The 18,961-nt window shown below is 42.7% G+C and overlaps 2 protein-coding genes across 6 annotated transcripts in view; both read left to right on the top strand.

Annotated features, from left to right (window-relative positions):
• Nucleotides 1-18,961, top strand: part of TXNRD1 (thioredoxin reductase 1) — a 120,269-nt gene that overhangs the window by 50,406 nt on the left and 50,902 nt on the right. The window contains exon 1 of one of the 5 annotated variants that reach the window (XM_064590697.1): nt 1,005-1,159. The exons of 3 other annotated variants lie outside the window; for them this stretch is intronic. The gene's annotated coding sequence lies outside the window, so the exon portion shown is untranslated. Of the gene's footprint in view, nt 1-1,004; nt 1,160-18,961 lie in introns of those variants that run through there. One more of the 5 variants, XM_045872705.3, reaches the window with a different exon arrangement.
• On the top strand, nt 3,641-18,916 carry EID3 (EP300 interacting inhibitor of differentiation 3). The gene is made up of 2 exons (XM_064590699.1): nt 3,641-11,773; nt 11,864-18,916. Exons 1-2 carry the CDS (start codon nt 11,056-11,058, stop codon nt 12,472-12,474), a joined length of 1,329 nt encoding a protein of 442 aa, XP_064446769.1. The 5' UTR covers nt 3,641-11,055; the 3' UTR covers nt 12,475-18,916.

Here is an 18,961-nt window from a genome sequence, read left to right as displayed (position 1 = left end):
ACAGATCCTCGAGTATAACGAGGGAGTATAACGATTTAAAAAGGGCTCTTAAGAAATGTTCGCATCATTTAATCCCCGGAAATCCTGAGCTGGCAAATCGTCTGTATCTCCCTATTTACAGTTGGGGAAACCGAGGCTCAGAATCACGTGACTTGCCCCAGCCTCTGAACCGGGACAGCTTGCGAGGGCACCCAGCGCGTGTCTCGCTGTATCGGGCAGTACTGGGTGGCGGTGAAGAAGGGCGCACGGCCCCGCCTGGGTTCGAGCCATGGCTCTGCTGTGGACTTTCTGGCCAGTTGAACTCGGGTGAAGCGGACCCGCTGGGACCTCCTTCAGATGAGCAGTTGTGGAGATGAAGTGTCGATACGTGCAAAGCACCGAAGAAGTGCTAGCTGCCATTATTGTTAGACAGCCGCACTTCTGAGTGTCGGTGTGATTTCTGCCTCATGAATGGGCCTGATGATGTTAGAGTAACTGGAGTCTATTTTTAATTCCATCAGTGACTCACTACCTACCTGAGTTCACCCGTTTGTAAAATTGGGCCATTAGCTCCCGGTCTGTCAAGCAGCGTGATGCTGTATGGCTTCAAGGTTCTGAAATGAAAGCCCCCGAAGAGGGCAGAGTGTTCCTAATTTTGCCTCGTGGTTAAATCTGGGAAGCTGGCTTTTGGCATTCTGTATAGATGCAGAGTTCAAAGGCAGATTACTTCGGGAGGCGTTTTATAGAAGCGGAGCTGCCTGTCTCCCGTGCGAGGCCGTGTGCATTGGGGGTTGACCAGGATCCGGAGCGCCCGCTCCCGCGAGGCGGCCAGCACTTGAGCGCGGCCGGCTCTCCGGCGTCCGGAGGCGGCCGGAGGCGCCGCGGCCAGCGCGCGCCGGTGTGCGGGGGGCCGGGCGGGAGGGCGGAGGGGCGGCGGCCGGCGGGGGCGGCGTGCGGGCTTCCCCCGGCCGCGTGGTTGGGGACGCGGAAGCCCCGCCCCTGCCGCGCACTTCCCGCCGCGGCCGGGTCGGCGGGCCTGACCCGCGCCCCTCGCTGCTTTTGTGCCGCGGAGGACGCCAGGGGCCTGGAGAGAGCGCTCTCGCAGCTGACCTCGGAAACCGACGTGCCCGTGGTGTTCGTGAAGCGGCGAAAGATAGGCGGCCATGGTCCAACCCTGAGGGTAGGTGGGGGCATTAACGTTCTTTACCCGCCTGCCCTGGGAATGAGCTGGTCGGGCCCGCCGTGCTCGCGGCCCTCCTTCAAGGCCGGGGTGGATGTGAACGGACCTCCACACGGAGCATGTCCTTAAAAACGACAAAGAAGCGCACAGGGGCCAGCTCACGTGTCGATGGAAATTGATGAGTCGGCGGGTAAATTCAGAACTCGGGAGCTTGGTAGGGAATATGTAACTTTTCATCTTTTAAAACACGTGTTCAGGAGATGTGTTTCCTCCTGCGTTGCCTTCCTTAGCCCCTCCTAATCAATCTAGATAACTTAAAATTATCCAGCAGCAGTGTAAACTGCTGAAAGTGAGTTTTTTGGAGAAGTACTGAGAAAAGGGGATCAGGAAAGGCATATCTTCGTCCATCCCTATCATCTTTCTCTTTAATTCTCTGGGAGGGAAACCCAGGAGCCCCAGGCTCTGGGGAAAGCAATCTGCAAGCTTCAGGAGTGAGTTCATTTCCCTTCAGGTATCTCTTCTGGCCCAGAGTTAACAGTTGGGTGGAGGGAAAGGAGAGAAAGAAACCTTTCCTTTGGCTGGTGGCAAGCGTGATGGCACCCCTCCCTTAGGACCGTGCACCGTGGGGTCGGGTGGATGGGTCTGGCTATGGTACTGGCAAAATGCTTGGAGGCGGGGTGAATGTTTAGGAGGATACCCAACACAGACCGGGTATGGTTGGCTACCAGGTTAGAAAGCCTCATAATCTCATCACCTTGATACATTTGCTTTAATTTTTGCTGATGATCTTTTTTGTCCTTATCTGTTTGTATCCATGTAATTTTTAAGAAATGGAACTCATACTGGAACATTGCCTTCTTAGAAGTAAACCTGAGGCCTCCGTTAAATGTAAAAATCTACTTAGATATGTGCATATGAGGAAGAAAATTAATTTGCATTTTTATTTGCTACCTTTTCTTCTAAGAGAATCTTATTTGCCATTTTTGAAGGATGGGTAATGGAATAGGAAATGCAGATAGGCTTCAAAAACAAATAGCAACTTAATGGGAAACAAAGGATAAAAAGGCTTTTAGTGTGATTTAAAGTGTATTGTATTAGTCAGACCTTTAGTTTGCAAGTAAGATGAGACAAAGGTCTATTTTTTTTTTTTTTTTAGGGTTTTTTATTTATTTGACAGAGAAAGACAGCCAGAGAGGGAACACAAGCAGGGGGAGTGGGAGAGGGAGAAGCAGGCTGCCCGCGGAGCAGGGAGCCTGACGCGGGGCTCGACCCCAGGACCCTGGGATCATGACCTGAGCCGAAGGCAGACGCTTAACGACTGAGCCACCCAGGCGCCCCTGAGACAAAGGTCTATTAATATTACTTTCTGTCTCATTGTTCTGTTTTCTCTACCTGTGTCATAAATTTGCACTTAAAAAGTTTTAGGGGCATTTGACCTTTTTACAGATGGTTCTGGTTTTAGCATCAGTGGGAGTAAAATGAATCACTGTTTTTATAAGCTTTGAATCCACTTTATTGGTATGATCTGATGTTTTCAGTCCATATGATCGTAGTTAATTTCAGACATTTAGTGAGGTGCAGTGCCAAGATTGAAAAGTATACCCCCAAGTCATAATTAAAATAAAAAAAAAATATTTAGCATATCTCTTTTAAGTAAGCTTACCACTCTTTTGTATCATGTATTTTTGCTTTCTAATGAGTAGTAAGAAATGGAAGGAGACACATGGAAGTAAAGACTACTGATTTGAAATGTTTGTGACTTTCCAGCCAACTGTTGCCCACATTTGGGGCTAAATGATGGGTTTTGAAAATCTTTAGGGAACGTTGGGTTAGAGTGGAGGAAGGCATTTATTTAGTGAAGAATTAAGTGTTTATAGGATTAGTGTTATAATCCTAAAGTCCACACCTTAAAAAAAAGTTTAAGATTTTATACTTTAATTGCAACATAAATGGGGGAGAGGGAGCTCTTCAAAATGCCTGCTTTTCCTTTCTCCTCTTGTTTCTTCCTTTGTCTCCCTTTCCCCTCAGTAAACACAGTAGCTGGAGCATCAGCAACGCCTACCTTGCTTTAAGGAAGTGTATTTCAAAAAAGCAGTGTATGGGCCACCTGCACAGAATTCCCTGGAGTGCTTGTTAAAGGTACATGCCTGGGGGCGCCTGGGTGGCTCAGTTGGTTAAGCGACTGCCTTCGGCTCAGGTCATGATCCTGGAGTCCCGGGATCGAGTCCCACATCGGGCTCCCTGCTCAGCGGGGGGGTCTGCTTCCCCCTCTGCCCTCTTCCCTCTCGTGCTCTCTGTCTCTCATTCTCTCTCTCAAATAAATAAATAAAATCTTTAAAAAAAAAAAAAAAGGTACATGCCTGGGCTTTACCTGAGGTCTTTTTTTTTTTTTTTAAAGATTTTATTTATTTATTTGACAGAAAGAGACACAGCGAGAGAGGGAACACAAGCAGGGGGAGTGGGAGAGGGAGAAGCAGGCTTCCCGCGGAGCAGGGAGCCCGATGCAGGGCTCCATGCGGGGCTCGATCCCAGGACCCTGGGATCATGACCTGAGCCGAAGGCAGACGCTTAACGACTGAGCCACCTAGGCGCCCCTTACCTGAGGTCTTAAGTAAACCCTCTGGAAGGGCCTAGGATCTGCCTTTTAATTTATTTTAAGCACAGTCCCTCAGGTAATTCTTAGGATAAATATCACATTTGAGACTTACTTTAATGTATAAGGTAGTTTGGTCAAGATTGGTTGCTAAATAATTAGAATTCGGTGAATTGAGAGGATAAGGGAAGTGAATGGAAAAGTATTTATTGGCATTACTGAGTGCAGGACATAATTAAGACTAGTAGTTTGAGATAATGGTCTTGGGAGATAAGACTAAAGCCAGCAACAGGGGACTTAATTTCTTCAAGGCAATAGTAGGAGAGATGCCAGGCATAAAGCAGTGCCTGATTGTCTCCATAATTCACCTGGATGCCAGTTGTGGGCAGAGCTCAGGTGTGATCTTGTTGCTGTGAAGCTCAGGCCCCATGATCCATGGCTGTGTGGGTAGCCACTAAAACAAAGGCAGGTCTCCCCCTCTCAAGCCTGACTTTCAAGCCAGAAACCAGACTCTTAACCGAATAAACATCGGGAAATTATTGGTAATTTAATAACTCTCCAGCCATCCCCTTCCTTTCTTAATACTCTACCAAAATTGGCAGAAAACTTTATTTCTTTTGATTCTTCCCCCTGACATCCTTCTGGGGAGATTAGGGGTGTACCTACTTTGGCTGAGAGAACGTTAAGGCCTGAGGGGGATGGGAGGACTGCTTTGAAGATGAGGGAAGTGAACAGACTCTGGCTGACCTAAGAAGGTAAAGGGTAAGGACTAATGAGATTTAAAAGAGGCCTGGATTGTTAGGACTGCAAATAAATTTCTCTGGGGCTGATATATGTAGTAAAATTTTTAGTAGTTGTGAATCCATGTTGAGACTCCATGTCTCTTCCTCCCACTTGAACTAAGTGACAACACAAACCTCCTTTCTGCTCTTCATCTATTCTTTCACTATTCTGCTGGTCCTGGCTTCAGATTGCTTCTGGCCTCTCCTATCTATTCACTTGCTAGGGCCTGACTTACATGCCCACTGCCTCTATTAACTTTTGCTGGGGCTGTTCCAGGTCCTCATTTCCTCTTGCCTAAACCGCTTCAGCAGTCTCTCTAACAGGCCTCACACTTTTGATCTCCCTCCCCTTCCATTCCATCTGGACTGGATGTTCAAGGCATCTTCTGGTTGCTCCTTCCCTGCCCCCAGCTCTGCATGCAGGGTACATAGCACATTCCTTAGCTAGGTATTCTGTTTCCTCCAGGGCCTGGCGCCCACCTGCTTTTCTGGTTATCTCTTGCTCTGCTCCCTTACCTACCGGAAGTGGGACTACTGTTGCAGCTAGAGTCCCTAAAATTTCCCTCCGTTATTCAGCTCTTTATTCCAGTTTCTGACTTATCTTCCTGCTCAAACTGACTTTTCCAACTGCCTACCTGTGTTAGAGTACAAGGCCAGATTTGCCTGTTCTTTCTCATGAATTCTTATCTCTGGAAAAGGAGGAATCCTGCCAAATAAAATTTTTTGGCTTACTATCAAAAGTGCAGAGTGAGTTTTATTCTTTGTGCCTAGGATCCCATGTCTATATTAATTAGAGTTCAGCAAATATTTAAAAGAGCATACCTATTAATGATAGTAACTACCATTTATTGAATCTCTGCTATACATTAGATTCTAAATGCTGTGATACCTAGGTGATTAAATTCTCACAGTGGTCCTGTGCAGAAGGGGGTATTATCTAGTTTTACAGATGAGACAGTGGAGGCCTTGGGAATGTAAGGAACATGGCTAGATTACACAGCTAGTTAAATGGCAGAACCAGGAATGGAATCCAGGCCTGTCTGTGAAGTTCATGGTGTTGTACTCATACTTGCTGGCACTTGACTTTGTGTTACAGCTATTGGGATACATGCCTGATCTCCCCATTGTGAATGTGTGCTCATGATTCAGGCCTGAACCCATGCAAATCTTGGTATTTCTAACATAGCTCTGGCAAATGGCATTCATTCATTAAATGCTTGCTGAGAGGAACTGCATTCCTTTGTGCCTACTAAATTATGTGTTCCTTTAGGACAAAAATGATTTATTTTTGTATCTTGTGTGTGTGTGTGTGTGTGTGTGTGTGTTTTAACACCTAGTTTGCATTCAGTATTTGTTGAATGAATGGATGATGGTAGGGCCAGAGGAGACTCACTTCGAGTGAGGTATTTAGCTACAAGCTGTCTGATTTTGTAGGGTAGACTGCTCTATCTGAGACCAACCCCTAAGATATTCTGGAGAGATTTTAAGCAGCATATACACAGTTCCCAGTTTTAAAGAGCTGTATGACAGCAGCATTGTCTTATGCAGGTGTGTCCAGGTCATTTGAGAAGGAAGTCACATTACATTTATTTAGCTACTATTTATTGAGTACCTGTGTTCTCAGCTTTGGGCTAGGTGCTGTCTTTGCTCTCTGTAACACAAATCTGCAGGGCCAATGTATATATTTAAAGATGTATTTGTCAACAAATGTTTGTATATGATTTTTTTTTTTTAAGATTTTATTTATTTATTTGAGAGAGAGAGAATGAGAGACAGAGAGCATGAGAAGGAGGAAGGTCAGAGGGAGAAGCAGACTCCCTGCTGAGCAGGAAGCCCGATGCGGGACTCGATCCCGGGACTCCAGGATCACGACCCGAGCCGAAGGCAGTCGCCTAACCAACTGAGCCACCCAGGCGCCCCGAGTATATGATTTTTTATAAAGAGTGACAATCACTCTGTGTGGCAGAGAAGACATCCAATAGACTCATTTTACAAAGGAGGAAACTCAGACTCTGAAGAAAATCAATGAAAACTAATATAGCACTAGTTTTGATTTGAGCCCAGGCTTTCAGAGTGAGTTCCTGCAAGGCTGGCACCTTAAAAACCACATATCCAGTACCTTCCTCCCCATAGTCTCTCAAAATGATGCTCCTGGTCATTGCTGACTTCTGAGGTGTGTCCTAAAAGAGTTGGTAATTGCTCTCCTAACTTGAAAGGTTCTATTCTCAACTCACACCCTTGTTTATGTTAGTTCTTGAGGCTTGGTAAGTCAGCCGGCACTGGGTTTTCTGGTGTCAGTGAAGTGTAAGACGGATCACAAAGAGGGTGGAGGCTTTATGTACTCCAAGGGATTTGAATGCTTGAGTCCACATTATTTTGTGGGACTTGACTGTCATTTTGTCTTTTACTTAACTGACAGTAAAGCCATGTTATTTGAGTAGAACAGTTATTTGAAGCCTCTTTTAGATACTGTGTTGTTGTTGTTTTTTAAAGAATGTGCTGAAATCCAAGGAACCACTCATGAGAACCTCAGACTCTTCATAGACCCTGCTTCAGATTATCTAGTACAGAGTTTTACCTCTTCAAAGTGCTATATACACTTCCATTAGTTGAAACTTTAGTAGGTTTTTAAATTGCATTATATGGCAAATTTCTTTTCACCAGTATTAGTTATAAGGGATATATTCCTGTATTGCTCCTTATGGATTTAACCTTTAAAATATTTTTCTGTCATAAAACAACATGCAAGAGTGAGGCTACTGGTTTGTATACTTTTTTCTGTTTAGTTTCTAATGTTTATTAATAAACATTTGCTATCTTTGGGTTGATTTAGACTTACTAAGGACTCAATAATTGAAAATATTATTAGATCTGTCACGTAATTCTCGTTCAGTACTTAGAGTAGCTTGATGGTGTGTAAGTAGTAGTATTCCCACATTTCAGATGAGGAAACCGGAGGCTGAGCAGTTAAGCGACCTACCTAAGAGAACCCTAATAACTAATAATAGGTCAAGATTGGAACCCAGGTTTGCCTCCTTCCCCTGTCCATGGTTATTTAAAAAAATAGGTATCTGCCTTGATCATGGCAAAGTTTACCTTAAATGTTAAAACACTAACCAAAGCAAAAACATACACACAAACATAACCTTAAAGGAAATTAAGATGAAAGAGAAAATATACCTAACATCCTGCTACTCCAACAAATCAAACTAGCACTTTTATCAGTAAGACTCTTCTCAGCTAAGTGTTAAATAGATACCCTGGCAGAATGAGGGGAGAGAAAACTGCTGTGAAAGAAGGAACAGAAAAGTTCAGGGAGGTAGCTAATAGCAGGATAAGCATATCTCCTAGAGTGTGGGATTCAAACCTGATTAGCCCCTGGCTATGGCTTAGAGGCCTCTTCTGTGCCCATTTGTTATAGATTAATCCTGCAGTAAAAACCCCACGGACCTTAGGTGAGTTCTTTTTTTATTTGGCCATAGAGGGGGCTTTAACCTGTGACACCCATCTCATGTTTGTGAGATGGGGATTGTGGGAGAGAGCCTAAGAGCTGGGAATGAATGAGTTTGAACTTGCAGCAAAGGGACTGGAAAATAAAATTTAAAAAAACTGAAGAAAAGAAGAAAGGAAATGTAGGGAAGAAAGGAACTGAAGAAAAGAAGAAAGGAAATGTAGTTCTTGGCAGCAACTCCTGAAAGAGGAAAAGGGGGAGGAGAATAGCTGAATTATCTTGGAGGCCAAGCTGTGTGTCGTGGTTGCCTGAACTAGCCTTACTGAATGAGGATGGTAGACTTCAGTGATGTCTTTGAAGTACTAGTGCATTTTTGCTGTTACAATCCATAGAGAAGTTTACCAGCATAACTGTTCAGAGGGTTGCTGCTATTCTTTTCTTCAATCTCCTGTTGAGTTTGTAGGTGTTCAGAAGGGTTTGATGCCTATCTAGCTGAATTCCTGGGACCAGATGAAATTTAGGTCTCCTACTCCTCCGCCATCTTACTCCTCCCCTTACCAGCATAACTGAATTAGTTATTGCTGTTCTGTCTTTTTAAGCTGCATTTATATAATTATTATGAGTAATTGGACTTCAGGGTAGAAAATCGCTATTTAGTGATTACAGGATTCACAAGTATAGAAATCCATTTTTTAAATGATGAAGGAAAATTGTTAGACTCGAGATTTTTAGTTTGTAGCAACATTTAAACCTTGTGCTCTAAAGGCAGAGTTAAAAAGGCAGAATATAGGACGCCTGGGTGGCTCAGTCGTTAAGTGTCTGCCTTCGGCTCAGGTCATGATCCCAGGGTCCTGGGATCGAGTCCCACATCGGGCTCCCTGCTCTGCGGGCAGCCTGCTTCTCCCTCTCCCACTCCCCCTGCTTGTGTTCCTGCTCTCGCTATGTCTCTCTCTGTCAAAAAAATAAATAAAATCTTTAAAAAAAAAAAGGCAGAATATAATGCAAGTATGACTTTCTGAGGATGATCTAAGTTACATGTTACCAAGGTTCTTAGGGACAGGGATCTAGCTAGCATAGAATGAATGAATTCAGTACTGGAAATCAGTACTTAATAATATGATGCTTGCCTTGATGTGTTCTGTTGCTCTGAGCAAGTTGTGTGGGCTGTTATCTCCTGAGAAATCCCTGTAAATGGTATTAGTAATACTTTCTAAGTAGGTTGGGAGAATTTATTTATTTTTCTAAGCCATTTTGAAATTCTTAGATGAAAGGCTCTGTATAGAGCAAATTGGTATCTGCCTGTTTTCCCTCCTCTAAGACAGCAGAAAATAGGCACCTTAGGGTGGGAAAGTTGGCTTATTTTTTGGAGTTCCCTTATAAATTGCTTTTATTGTATTTGAAAAGGATATCAGAAGCTCTCAAGAATATGGTTAACTATAAAAGGAAACATTTTTAGTTTTGGAACTTGGAATTAACTGGGTGTTTTCATCTAAGGTAATTGGCCAGACTTGGGGAGGAAAATATGGCTGTTTGGTGATACTGGAGCCCACCTTTGTTTTTCTCTTGCTTTTTCTTTATTTCAGAGAAGAGTTAAGGTTGACTTTCTGAAAAGCAGTCAGCTTTTATTTTCAGTTTGTTGGATCTATTTTTTCCCCACTAATTTGTGAAAGTAATCTTTTGTGCCAAATAACTTGTAGTAGGTACTGGAGCAAAGTTTCTCATCTACATTCATTTATACATTCCAATGTGCATACTCAAATGTATCCTTGTGAAAACAGCTTTGCTTGGAAGATTTTACACCAGATTCTTGCTTTAGAGAAGTTCAGTCTAATATAGCAGGGTAATATATATGCATGAATAACCATAATGCCTAGTGTTTTTGGAAAAAGCATATTTTTTCCCCTGAGTTATACCTCTACTTAAGAAAATTATGGTGGGGGGCACCTGGGTGGCTCAGTCATTTGAGCTTCCAACTCTTGATTTTGGCTCAGGTTGTGATCTCAGGGTTGTGGGCCCTGCATGGGGCTCAGCGTGGAGTCTGCTTGTCCCTCTCCCTCTGCTCCTCTCTCTCTCTCTAAAATAAATAAATAATCTTTAAAAAAAAAATGAACTAGTCTAGATTCATAGGAAGGAATGTAAGGCTAATTTACTTCCTTGGTGCCTTGAAACCTGAATTGACAGGTGGCACAGTGTGGTGTCCCGTCTGTGGTGTGGTGTCCCCCCCCCACCCCCCCGCAAAGGGGCACGTGTTGAAGTGAAAAGCTTTTGATCTTGTGGGTTGAGAGTGCACTTTTTTTGTTCTCTTTAAAAACAAAATGTATTCCTTATTGTTGTATATACTTTGCTCCTTGTGAAACTGATGAGCTAAGCCCTTTCTCCCAACTGTACGTGAATTTCCAGTGAACTAGTGGGTGAATTTTCCAATGTAGTCAATTGATTTACAGCATTCACTTTCATATTTTTGTATCGGATTGTGTTTAAAATCTTCTTTAATCACCTTTAAGGGTTGAGATTGATCTCCATTCAGAGTTTGTGGCCTTTAGCTTTTGGCAAGCTTGCAGATAAACCGCTCTTTTGCAGAGACTGTACCCACTTTATTCTTCCACCCTTGGGTGGGGGGGAACCGAAGGTCACTTGGGTAATGCCCGACATTCCCCCCACCTTTGCCCCTGCGCTAGCTCAGACACTTGCCTGGCGTCTGCCTCTTCCGTTGGTTGGAAGGGGTCTGGCTTTTGAGGGTCCGTGAAGGTAATTAACCTGATATGCATTTGTATAATGAAGAATGTAGTCCAAATAGCCACCTAGCAAATGAACCCTGAGAATTCCACCTATTTGTGGTGGACGTTCTGCAACTCGCGATGCTTGGCTTTATGGGCAGTTTACAACGTAGCCAGATTTAGTTTTCAAAAAACAGAACCCCAGAGACCCTACCTTTTAATCATAGTAAGAACGAAAAACATAGGTTGACCTAACTGCAGTGTGTGATGGCAAATGTTTTAAAGCGCAGGACCTTTGGCGCCCCCCCCCCAATTTTGGCGTAAGGTTTTCCAGGTATTTCTTAGAAAGCTAGATGACACTGTCAGTAACTGCTAAAATAAATAATAGCTATCACTTGAGCAGGTATTATTCCAACATGGAGAGGGGACCCATTATTGCGCGCATTCTGTGCGCCGCAGGCAGGTGGGTGCGGTGGGTTCGAACGCGCTGGGTCTGGGCTCCGCGGGGCGGGGCCGCCGGGAGGTGGAGCGAGCTGGGGGCGGGCCAGTGCGCATGGGCGACACCCTCGGCTTCGACAGACCGCCTTCAGTTTCCGCTGTTGTCGGAAACGTTGCGAAGGCCGTTAGCTGAGTGTCCACCGAGTGCGCTGGTCGCCGAAATGTCTGCTGAGAAAGGTTCCCTGGGGAGAGGCGTAGAGAAAGGAGAGGAGCCAGAGGGGACCATCGCTGCTAGCGCGTACTCTGTGAAGCAGGCGGATGATGGGGAAGAACCGATGAAGGTGGAAGTGGTGGTGGGGGCTGATGGCTGCTCTGACGACCTCAGCTGTGGGGAGGCCGACCTAGACCCCCACCTCCTAGGGCTTACGGATGACGAGGAGAAATGCCGGAAAATCCGCAAGCAGTACCGGCAGCTCATCCATAACGTCCAGCAGAACCGTGATGACATTGTGAACCCCGCGAGCGACTCGTTAACCGACGCTCTCGAAGAAGCCGACGTCCTGTTTGATGAAGTGAGCCGAACAAGAGAAGCAGCTCTCGATGCCCAGTTTCTTGTTTTGGCTTCTAATTTGGGTAAAGAAAAAGCAAAGCAACTAAACTGTGATATGAGCTTTTTTAATCAAGTAGCGTTTTGTGACTTTCTGTTTATATTTGTGGGTCTAGACTGGATGGAAGATGATGAACATGATGAATTGAGTGGCTGTGATGATAATATAGCTCTTTCCTTCTGGGAGACCGTACAGAAGGAAGCAACATCCTGGATATTGCAAGCTGAAACATTCCACTTTATTTTTGGTTCATTCAAATCCAAACCTGCACCAAAGCCCCGACTTGAACACCACAAAAAAGCTCACAAAATGGAAGAAAATGGGGATATGCCTACAAAACTGAGGAAGTTGGACATGAGTAATAATCAAGAAGCAACAGAAAAAGAAGTAGAAAGAATCTTGGGATTGTTGCAAACTTACTTTCTAAAGTATCCTGATACTCCCGTGTCCTATTTTGAGTTTGTGATTGATCCAAACTCTTTTTCTCGTACTGTGGAGAATATATTTTATGTTTCTTTCATTATAAGGGATGGTTTTGCGAGAATAAGGCTTGACCAAGACAGGCTGCCGATATTAGAGCCGATTAATATTAACCAAGTGGGTGAGGGAAATGATCCCAGTTCTCATGGCAGGAAACAAGGAGTTATATCTTTGAGTTTACAGGACTGGAAAAATATTGTGGCAACTTTTGAAATTTCAGAGGCCATGATCACAAACTCATACTAGGAATTTTTGTTCTTAGTATAGGATGCATTTTGTGACTTTTCTAAAGTATCTCAAAATGGAGAGTAAAATCAAGCAGAAGCAAATAATTGTATTTCATGTAAAGTGAAAAAGTATTTTCAAAAACACCAGAAATTGTTTTACTGTGCAGTGTATTTTTTTTGGTAGTTTATAACGTTGTCACAATCTTCTGTAATTAAAAATTATTCACTGGCATGTTGTGGAAGATTTTTTTGAATGCCCTTTAAGACTTTATCAATAAAAATCAGCTCTGAATTTCATAAGAGGCATTTGATAATTTATAAAAAAATTAGTTTTGTGATGCTCTGTGATAGTGCATTGCTTTCTCTGTTACAGGGAACCTGTATGGGGCTCCGGACAAATGGGGCTCCTGACAAGGTTGGGGGAAGAGTGGGGGGAAAAAAAATGGTCAAGAAAGACCTTATCCGTAGGGCAGTGAATAAGCAATGTTAATACTATAAAAAAAATCCAGATGTCATGCTTCATTGCAAGGAGGACTAAGTAAGATTAATGAGTGGGTATCCATATTCTAAATAATTTCTCCTGTGATTAGACTTATCTACTGTAGAGACGTTCTACTTTTATTAGGGGAGGCATCAATTAAGTGCATGCTGAAAGGTGAGTAGGGTTTGGTCAAAGATAGGAAAGGGATTCTGGCCAGGGGAATATGGAGGCCAAATACATGGAATTGTGAGAAGTTATGGCTCCAGAGAATCATGAGATTTTTTTTTTTTTGAAAACTTCCATTTGAATGTTAAACTGGGCAAAAACTGAATTACCTTATCTATTAGTATCCTCAGAGGTAGATGATACTTTTGTCAGATTATTTCAAACACAAAACCAGTTACAGTCTTTATCTAGTTGGTTGATTTCTTCTCTAGCCTCTAGTGTCCAAACACTTGTAATTTCTGCTAGTGCACAGAGTGACCTTCAGAATCAGTGGTGTTTCATTATGTAACAGCCTTGAATATTCCCAGTTCAATTTTGTGTTTCTTATTCAGGCTTTCAATGCCTGGAAATGATCTCTCTTTAACTGAGATATGTAATTAACTTACCTAAATGTTCTTTACTTAACCATAAAAGCTTTTTTTTTCTTTTTGTTGCTTGCAGTTGTTTTAAGGTTATAAATTACAACCTTATTTTGAGGTTATGCCAAAAATTTGGGTCTTTAAGAAAACAGTTTTGAAGGTATAGAGCATGCCTAAATAAGCTGTTTTTCTTTCTTCTTCTTCTTTTTATTTATTTATTTATTTTTTAAAGATTTTATTTATTTATTTATTTGACAGAGAAAGACACAGTGAGAGAGGGAACACAAACAGGGAGTGGGAGAGGGAGAAGCAGACTCCCTGCCGAGCAGGGAGCCCGATGCGGGACTCGATCCCGGGACTCCAGGATCATGACCTGAGCCAAAGGTAGTCGCTTAACCAACTGAGCCACCCAGGCGCCCCCCCCCCTTTTTTTTTTAAATAGGCTCCATTCCCTATGTGGGGCTCAAACTCAGGACCCAGAGATCAAGAGTTGCATGCTGTATTGACTTGTGTAGCCAGCCAGGCGCCTGTAGGCTGCTTTTCTTGATCCCTATAGGAACTTAATCTTTGGTAGTAGTAGATTTTGCCATTAGGCATGATTTGGCAAATGGATAAGTATCTGTTTTGCATAGAAGTAACAAGTTTTCCTACTAAGTCTAGTGTGGTGCAGGGAAGGGAAGTCCAAAGACTAAATAAATGACGTCAAGATTGACAGGAGTAATCTTAATGTATGCGGTGGAGAAGTTTCTTCAGTAATAGTTGAGGTTTTTAGCCAAAATAGAAATTTCTCATGAATGTTAAGTTGTTTTCTGAAGTAGCCATTCCTTCCCCATTTTCATGTGAAGGAATACTAACCCTCCTGGTGTCTACCACTCTTTGATTTATTTAGCAGTCCATGGGAGTATCATTTGGTCTTGCTGATCCTCACTTTAGCCTGTCTTTCCCAACCAAGTTCCTGGGTTTTCCAGAGATTTGCCATTAGAGGAAAATAATTTCTTAGTAGCAACAGGATCCTGCCTCCCTTTTTTACTCATCACCAAATGGCTCTGTTAAGTGCCTGTCTCTTTACTGAGAGTATTGGAGACTTGACTAAAAGCATTAATAGAGCATGTACAGGTTTAGGGGGATGGTAGTTTTGGGGGCCTTCCCTAAAGTTGTAGCTTTTTAAAATTTTTTTTAAAGATTTTTATTTATTAGAGAGAGAACGAGTGGGGAGGAGGAACAAAGGGGGAGGGAGAAGCAGATTCCCCACTGAGCAGGGAGCCCGATGGTGGGACTCAATCCCAGGACCCTGGGATCATGACCTGAGCCAAAGGCAGATATTTAACTGACTGAGCCACCCAGGCGCCCTAAAGTTATAGCTTTTAACATATAAATCATGACCACTTGTCTGTATTTTTACTGGTTATTGTGACACCTCAGTTGCCTCATCACTTTGAAATTAAAGTGACTGCTTACTTTGAAGAAAAAAGAATTGACCGATAGACAATTACAGAGATAGGTTATGAGCCAACCTGCAGATCTACTGTTTTTCTAGTAATATAATGAGAGTGGCTTAAATTTCACAGGTTTAATAAAATCATTTGAATTTTAGAAGAATATTGCAGAAAAATTTTTAACTAGAACTTTATTGTGTAACAGAACCACTTTTCTGATCAAAGCACCTGGCATCAAATCCTGACTAACATCCTAGAGACTTTGGGCAAGTTACTAAACCTTTCAACCTTTGGTTTTTGACTTGCTAAGTGGGAATAATACCTGTCTCTTAAGTTTACAATAAGGATAAAATTAGAAAATCTATGTGACAAGTACAGTTGACTCTTGAACAGTCGGGGTTAGGGACACCATCCCTGCTGCACAGTCAAAAATTCAGTGTAACTTTTGACTCTCCCCAAACTTAATAGCCTGCTGTTGACCAGAAGCCTTACCATGAACATAAAGAGTCAATTGAAACCTATTTTGTATATGTATTATATACTATATTCTTACCATAAAGGAAGCTAGAGAAAAAATATTAAAATCATAAGGAATGGGGCGCCTGGGTGGCTTGGTTGGTTTAAGCGTCAGACTCTTGATTTCGGCTCAGGTCATGATCTCAGGGTTGTGAGATTGAGCTCTTTGTCAGGCTTGCGCCCAGCGCTGAGTTGGCTTGAGATTCTCTCCCTCCCCCTATGCTCATCCCCTGTTCTCTCTTACGAGTGCACTCTCTCTCTCAATCAATAAATAAAATTTAAAAATCATAACAAGAGAAAATACGTTTATAGTAGCATATTTATTGAAAAAAATTTGTGTAAGTGGATTACGTTTCAAACCCATGATGTTCCAAGGGTCAACTGTTCTTTGAAATGTGAGTTACTAGGTATGGTATTGTGAGAAAAGCAGGAGCTTTGTAATCATTTACTCCTGGGTTCAATTCTTGACACATTGGGCAAATTTCTTCGTCTCTAAGGATCTCATTTATGAGATGGAAATGACATTTGCTGGGAAGACTGTTGTGAGGATCAAATGGGATCATATATATAAAGCATCTAGCACAGAGTCTGGCTCGTGGGCACGCATGTTAGTGCCTCACTCTCAGGGTCAGAAATTCTGTGCTGCCACCTCCTTCAGTGGTGACATCTCTGTCATGGTTCGTGCACTTTAAGTCAGGATATGATTTCCTCATGCTTTTGCCTTTGTTTGGCAGACTCTGTTAGCAAGCAGTTGGAATTGGCACTTGTTAATTTACTCGACAATTGCTTGAGTGCTTGCTGTACCAGACACTGCTGTAGGCACTGGGGAAAAAGTGGTGGGCAGAAAATTGACCACCTCTCGTGGAATTTATATTTCAGAGTGTGTATTGGTGTCCTTTTGTTGCTCTAACAAATTGCCAAACTTTTTGTGGCTTAAAACAACAGAAATGTACTGTTTTACAGCTCTAGAGGTTGAAAGTCTCAAATCTGTTTCTCTGGGCTAAAATCAAGGTTTCAGCAGGGCTGGTTCTGCTGAGGCTCTGAGGGGAGAATCTGTTTTCTTGCCTGGTTCAGTTTTTGGAGGCACCTGTATTCCTCCATTATCAAAGCGGCCAGTGCAACTTCTTAGGTCTGTCTTCACATTTACTACTGTGGTGAAGTCTCCCTCTGCCTCCTTCGTATAAGGATATGGTAATGTGTTAATGGAGTGCCAAGGAACAAAAGGAGAATGTTCGGGAACTTTAGGGAGACCTAATGGAAGAAACGGGCATTGTATTGGAGTCTTAGAATGTTGATAAAAGAACCCCCCCGTCCCCCAGCCCTAAAGGAATGCTTTGGAAGGGATGTGTTTGTGTACATTGAATAAAAATAATTTAACATAATGGTTTATGTACTGTATCAGGATTTGATGGGAAGAGGGCATTTCGGGTGAGGTGTGGTGCAGGGAGGTGCAGGGGAATCTGTTGAACTCTGCAGGAGCTTTTTGACCATGCAATTTCCCTTCTTTAGGAAGGGGAGAGTTAGTAACCTAAAGAGATTTTTCCTACTAGCCACTGTGAAGGCTGGTGAAGTACAACGGTAGGTTAACTTCATTTTACAAAATGAAAAAGCTGACTCCTAAGGATTAGGTGATTAGCTCATGTCACCTAGCTTAGAGAGTGGTAGAGCAAGTATTTTATTTAACCCAGGTCAGTTCAACACCAGAGCTAATGTATAATGGTAAAAACTAGTGCATGTCTGTGTCCAGTGGATAGGAGTCCTGTATGGGGGGAAGGCAACATAAAGATTATTCTAATTTTAAAGAAATCTAATACACTTGAATTACTTTTGGTATTGTGCCTTTTCAGAGGTGAGTCTGGAGCAGTGTTTCGCTAGGGGTGGGGTGGGGCAGAGGCGTTCCCGAAAGAGGCAGATGGAAGAAATGGAAGAATATCCAGTGTGTAAGGCTGGCAGACACCTGCAGGTGTGAGGTGTTGTGTAATTACACTTAAGTCCTATAGCAGTGGTTCTCAAAGTGTGGTCTGCATTCCTCTGGGGGCCTCCTGAGGCCCTAAGAGGAAGGCCTTGAAGTCAGAATTATTTCCATAGTACTAAGATGCTTTTTCATTATAATTCTTTCGCAGGTCTACCACAGAATTTTCCAGACAGGTTGTAATAGACTGAATGCAGAAAAGATAGCAGCAGTCTTCTATTAAGACAGACAGTAAAGAGAATTACAAAGATATAATGCCACTCTTCCCACTTATTAAAAGATTATTGTTAATAAGTTATGTTTAACAGTAATACTTAAGGTATTTAATATTTTAATAACTTAGAATGTTTTAATATTAAAATTTCTTTCTTAGTTTTAATTTCTAATTTACTAAAATTGATAAATAAACCTCACATTAACCAAAGCTCTTCGGGGTCCTAAATAATTTAAGGTTTTAAAGGGATCCTGAGGCTAAAAGTTTAAGAACTCCTGTTCTTTATCAGCTACTACAGTTGGTGGTCACTATTTCTAGCACTCATAATTGGAGGAGAATAGGGGGCATTTTTCTCCTTCTCTCCTTACCCATCTGTATGCTCCTTCCTGACCCTGCCTGGGGGAGCTGTTTTTTACTACCTATCTTTTTCTTTTTTTTTTTTAAATATTTTCTTTATTTATTTGAGAGAGAGAAAGAGAGAGTGCACATGAGAGGGGGGAGGATCAGAGGGAGAAGCAGACCCTCTGCTAAGCAAGGAGCCCGATATGGGACTCGATCCAGGGACTCCCGATCATGACCTGAGCCGAAGGCAGTCACTCAACCAACTGAGCCACCCAGGCGCTCTACTACCTATCTTATATTACAGGTGGGAAACCACTTAACTTGGACCTTATGGACAGCAATTTCAGTTTTAAGTTGGATTAAAATTTTAAAACACCATGTTTAGTTCTGGGGTTAGTCGAATGCTTTAGTTGCCTGTGTCTTACTGATTTTACTTTATAGAGTTAAGTGTTCAGGCTCACTCAGCTTTCTTTGTAAAATCTGTACACTGGTTGATACAATTTGACTTCCAGTTTGAACTGTAAGAATCTGGTGTGATCCAGAATTTCAGTACAGAACAGATTACACATTGGTGGAGGGAGTATGTGGCTTTTCAGCATGACAGTGCATTTTCTTTCTTCTAGTAGATATGTTGGGGGTTTGGTTAGGAAGTGGGTAGTTTCCATTTAGACAGCCAGTGACCGTGTTCTATCACTGTCTGTGTCAAGTACTTGCAGATAAAATTGAGGCTGAGATTAAAAATGGTCATGTTATTTTTCCAGAAGAACATCTGGCTGCATTTATTAGTTAACCCTTTTAAGCCAGCAAGTCAGCCTGTGCTCTTTGAGAGCAACTAGAGAGTAACGCTTGTTACCTGAAGCTTATATTGATCCTTTGATGTGAATGGCTATTATTATTACCAAATTGTTTCCCCCCCTCAACAGTGCCTTCTATTGAAGGAGGAGCCTCTGCCATAATGCAA

Source organism: Mirounga angustirostris, unplaced genomic scaffold (assembly GCF_029215605.1).
Source record: "Mirounga angustirostris isolate CCGP_5_RB_7025 unplaced genomic scaffold, mMirAng1.0.hap1 SCAF_5, whole genome shotgun sequence".
Lineage (NCBI taxonomy): Eukaryota > Metazoa > Chordata > Mammalia > Carnivora > Phocidae > Mirounga > Mirounga angustirostris.
Note: the sequence above shows the minus strand (reverse complement) of the source record. Positions and strands in the feature narration are given on the sequence as shown.

Excerpts from the sequence above, each read along its gene's own strand:
- EID3 (XM_064590699.1), top strand. The coding sequence starts at position 11,056 with ATGACACTGTCAGTAACTGCTAAAATAAATAATAGCTATCACTTGAGC. Across the intron at positions 11,774-11,863 it reads TGTTTTGGCTTCTAATTTGG|ACTGGATGGAAGATGATGAA; the intron begins GTAAAGAAAAAG and ends TTGTGGGTCTAG.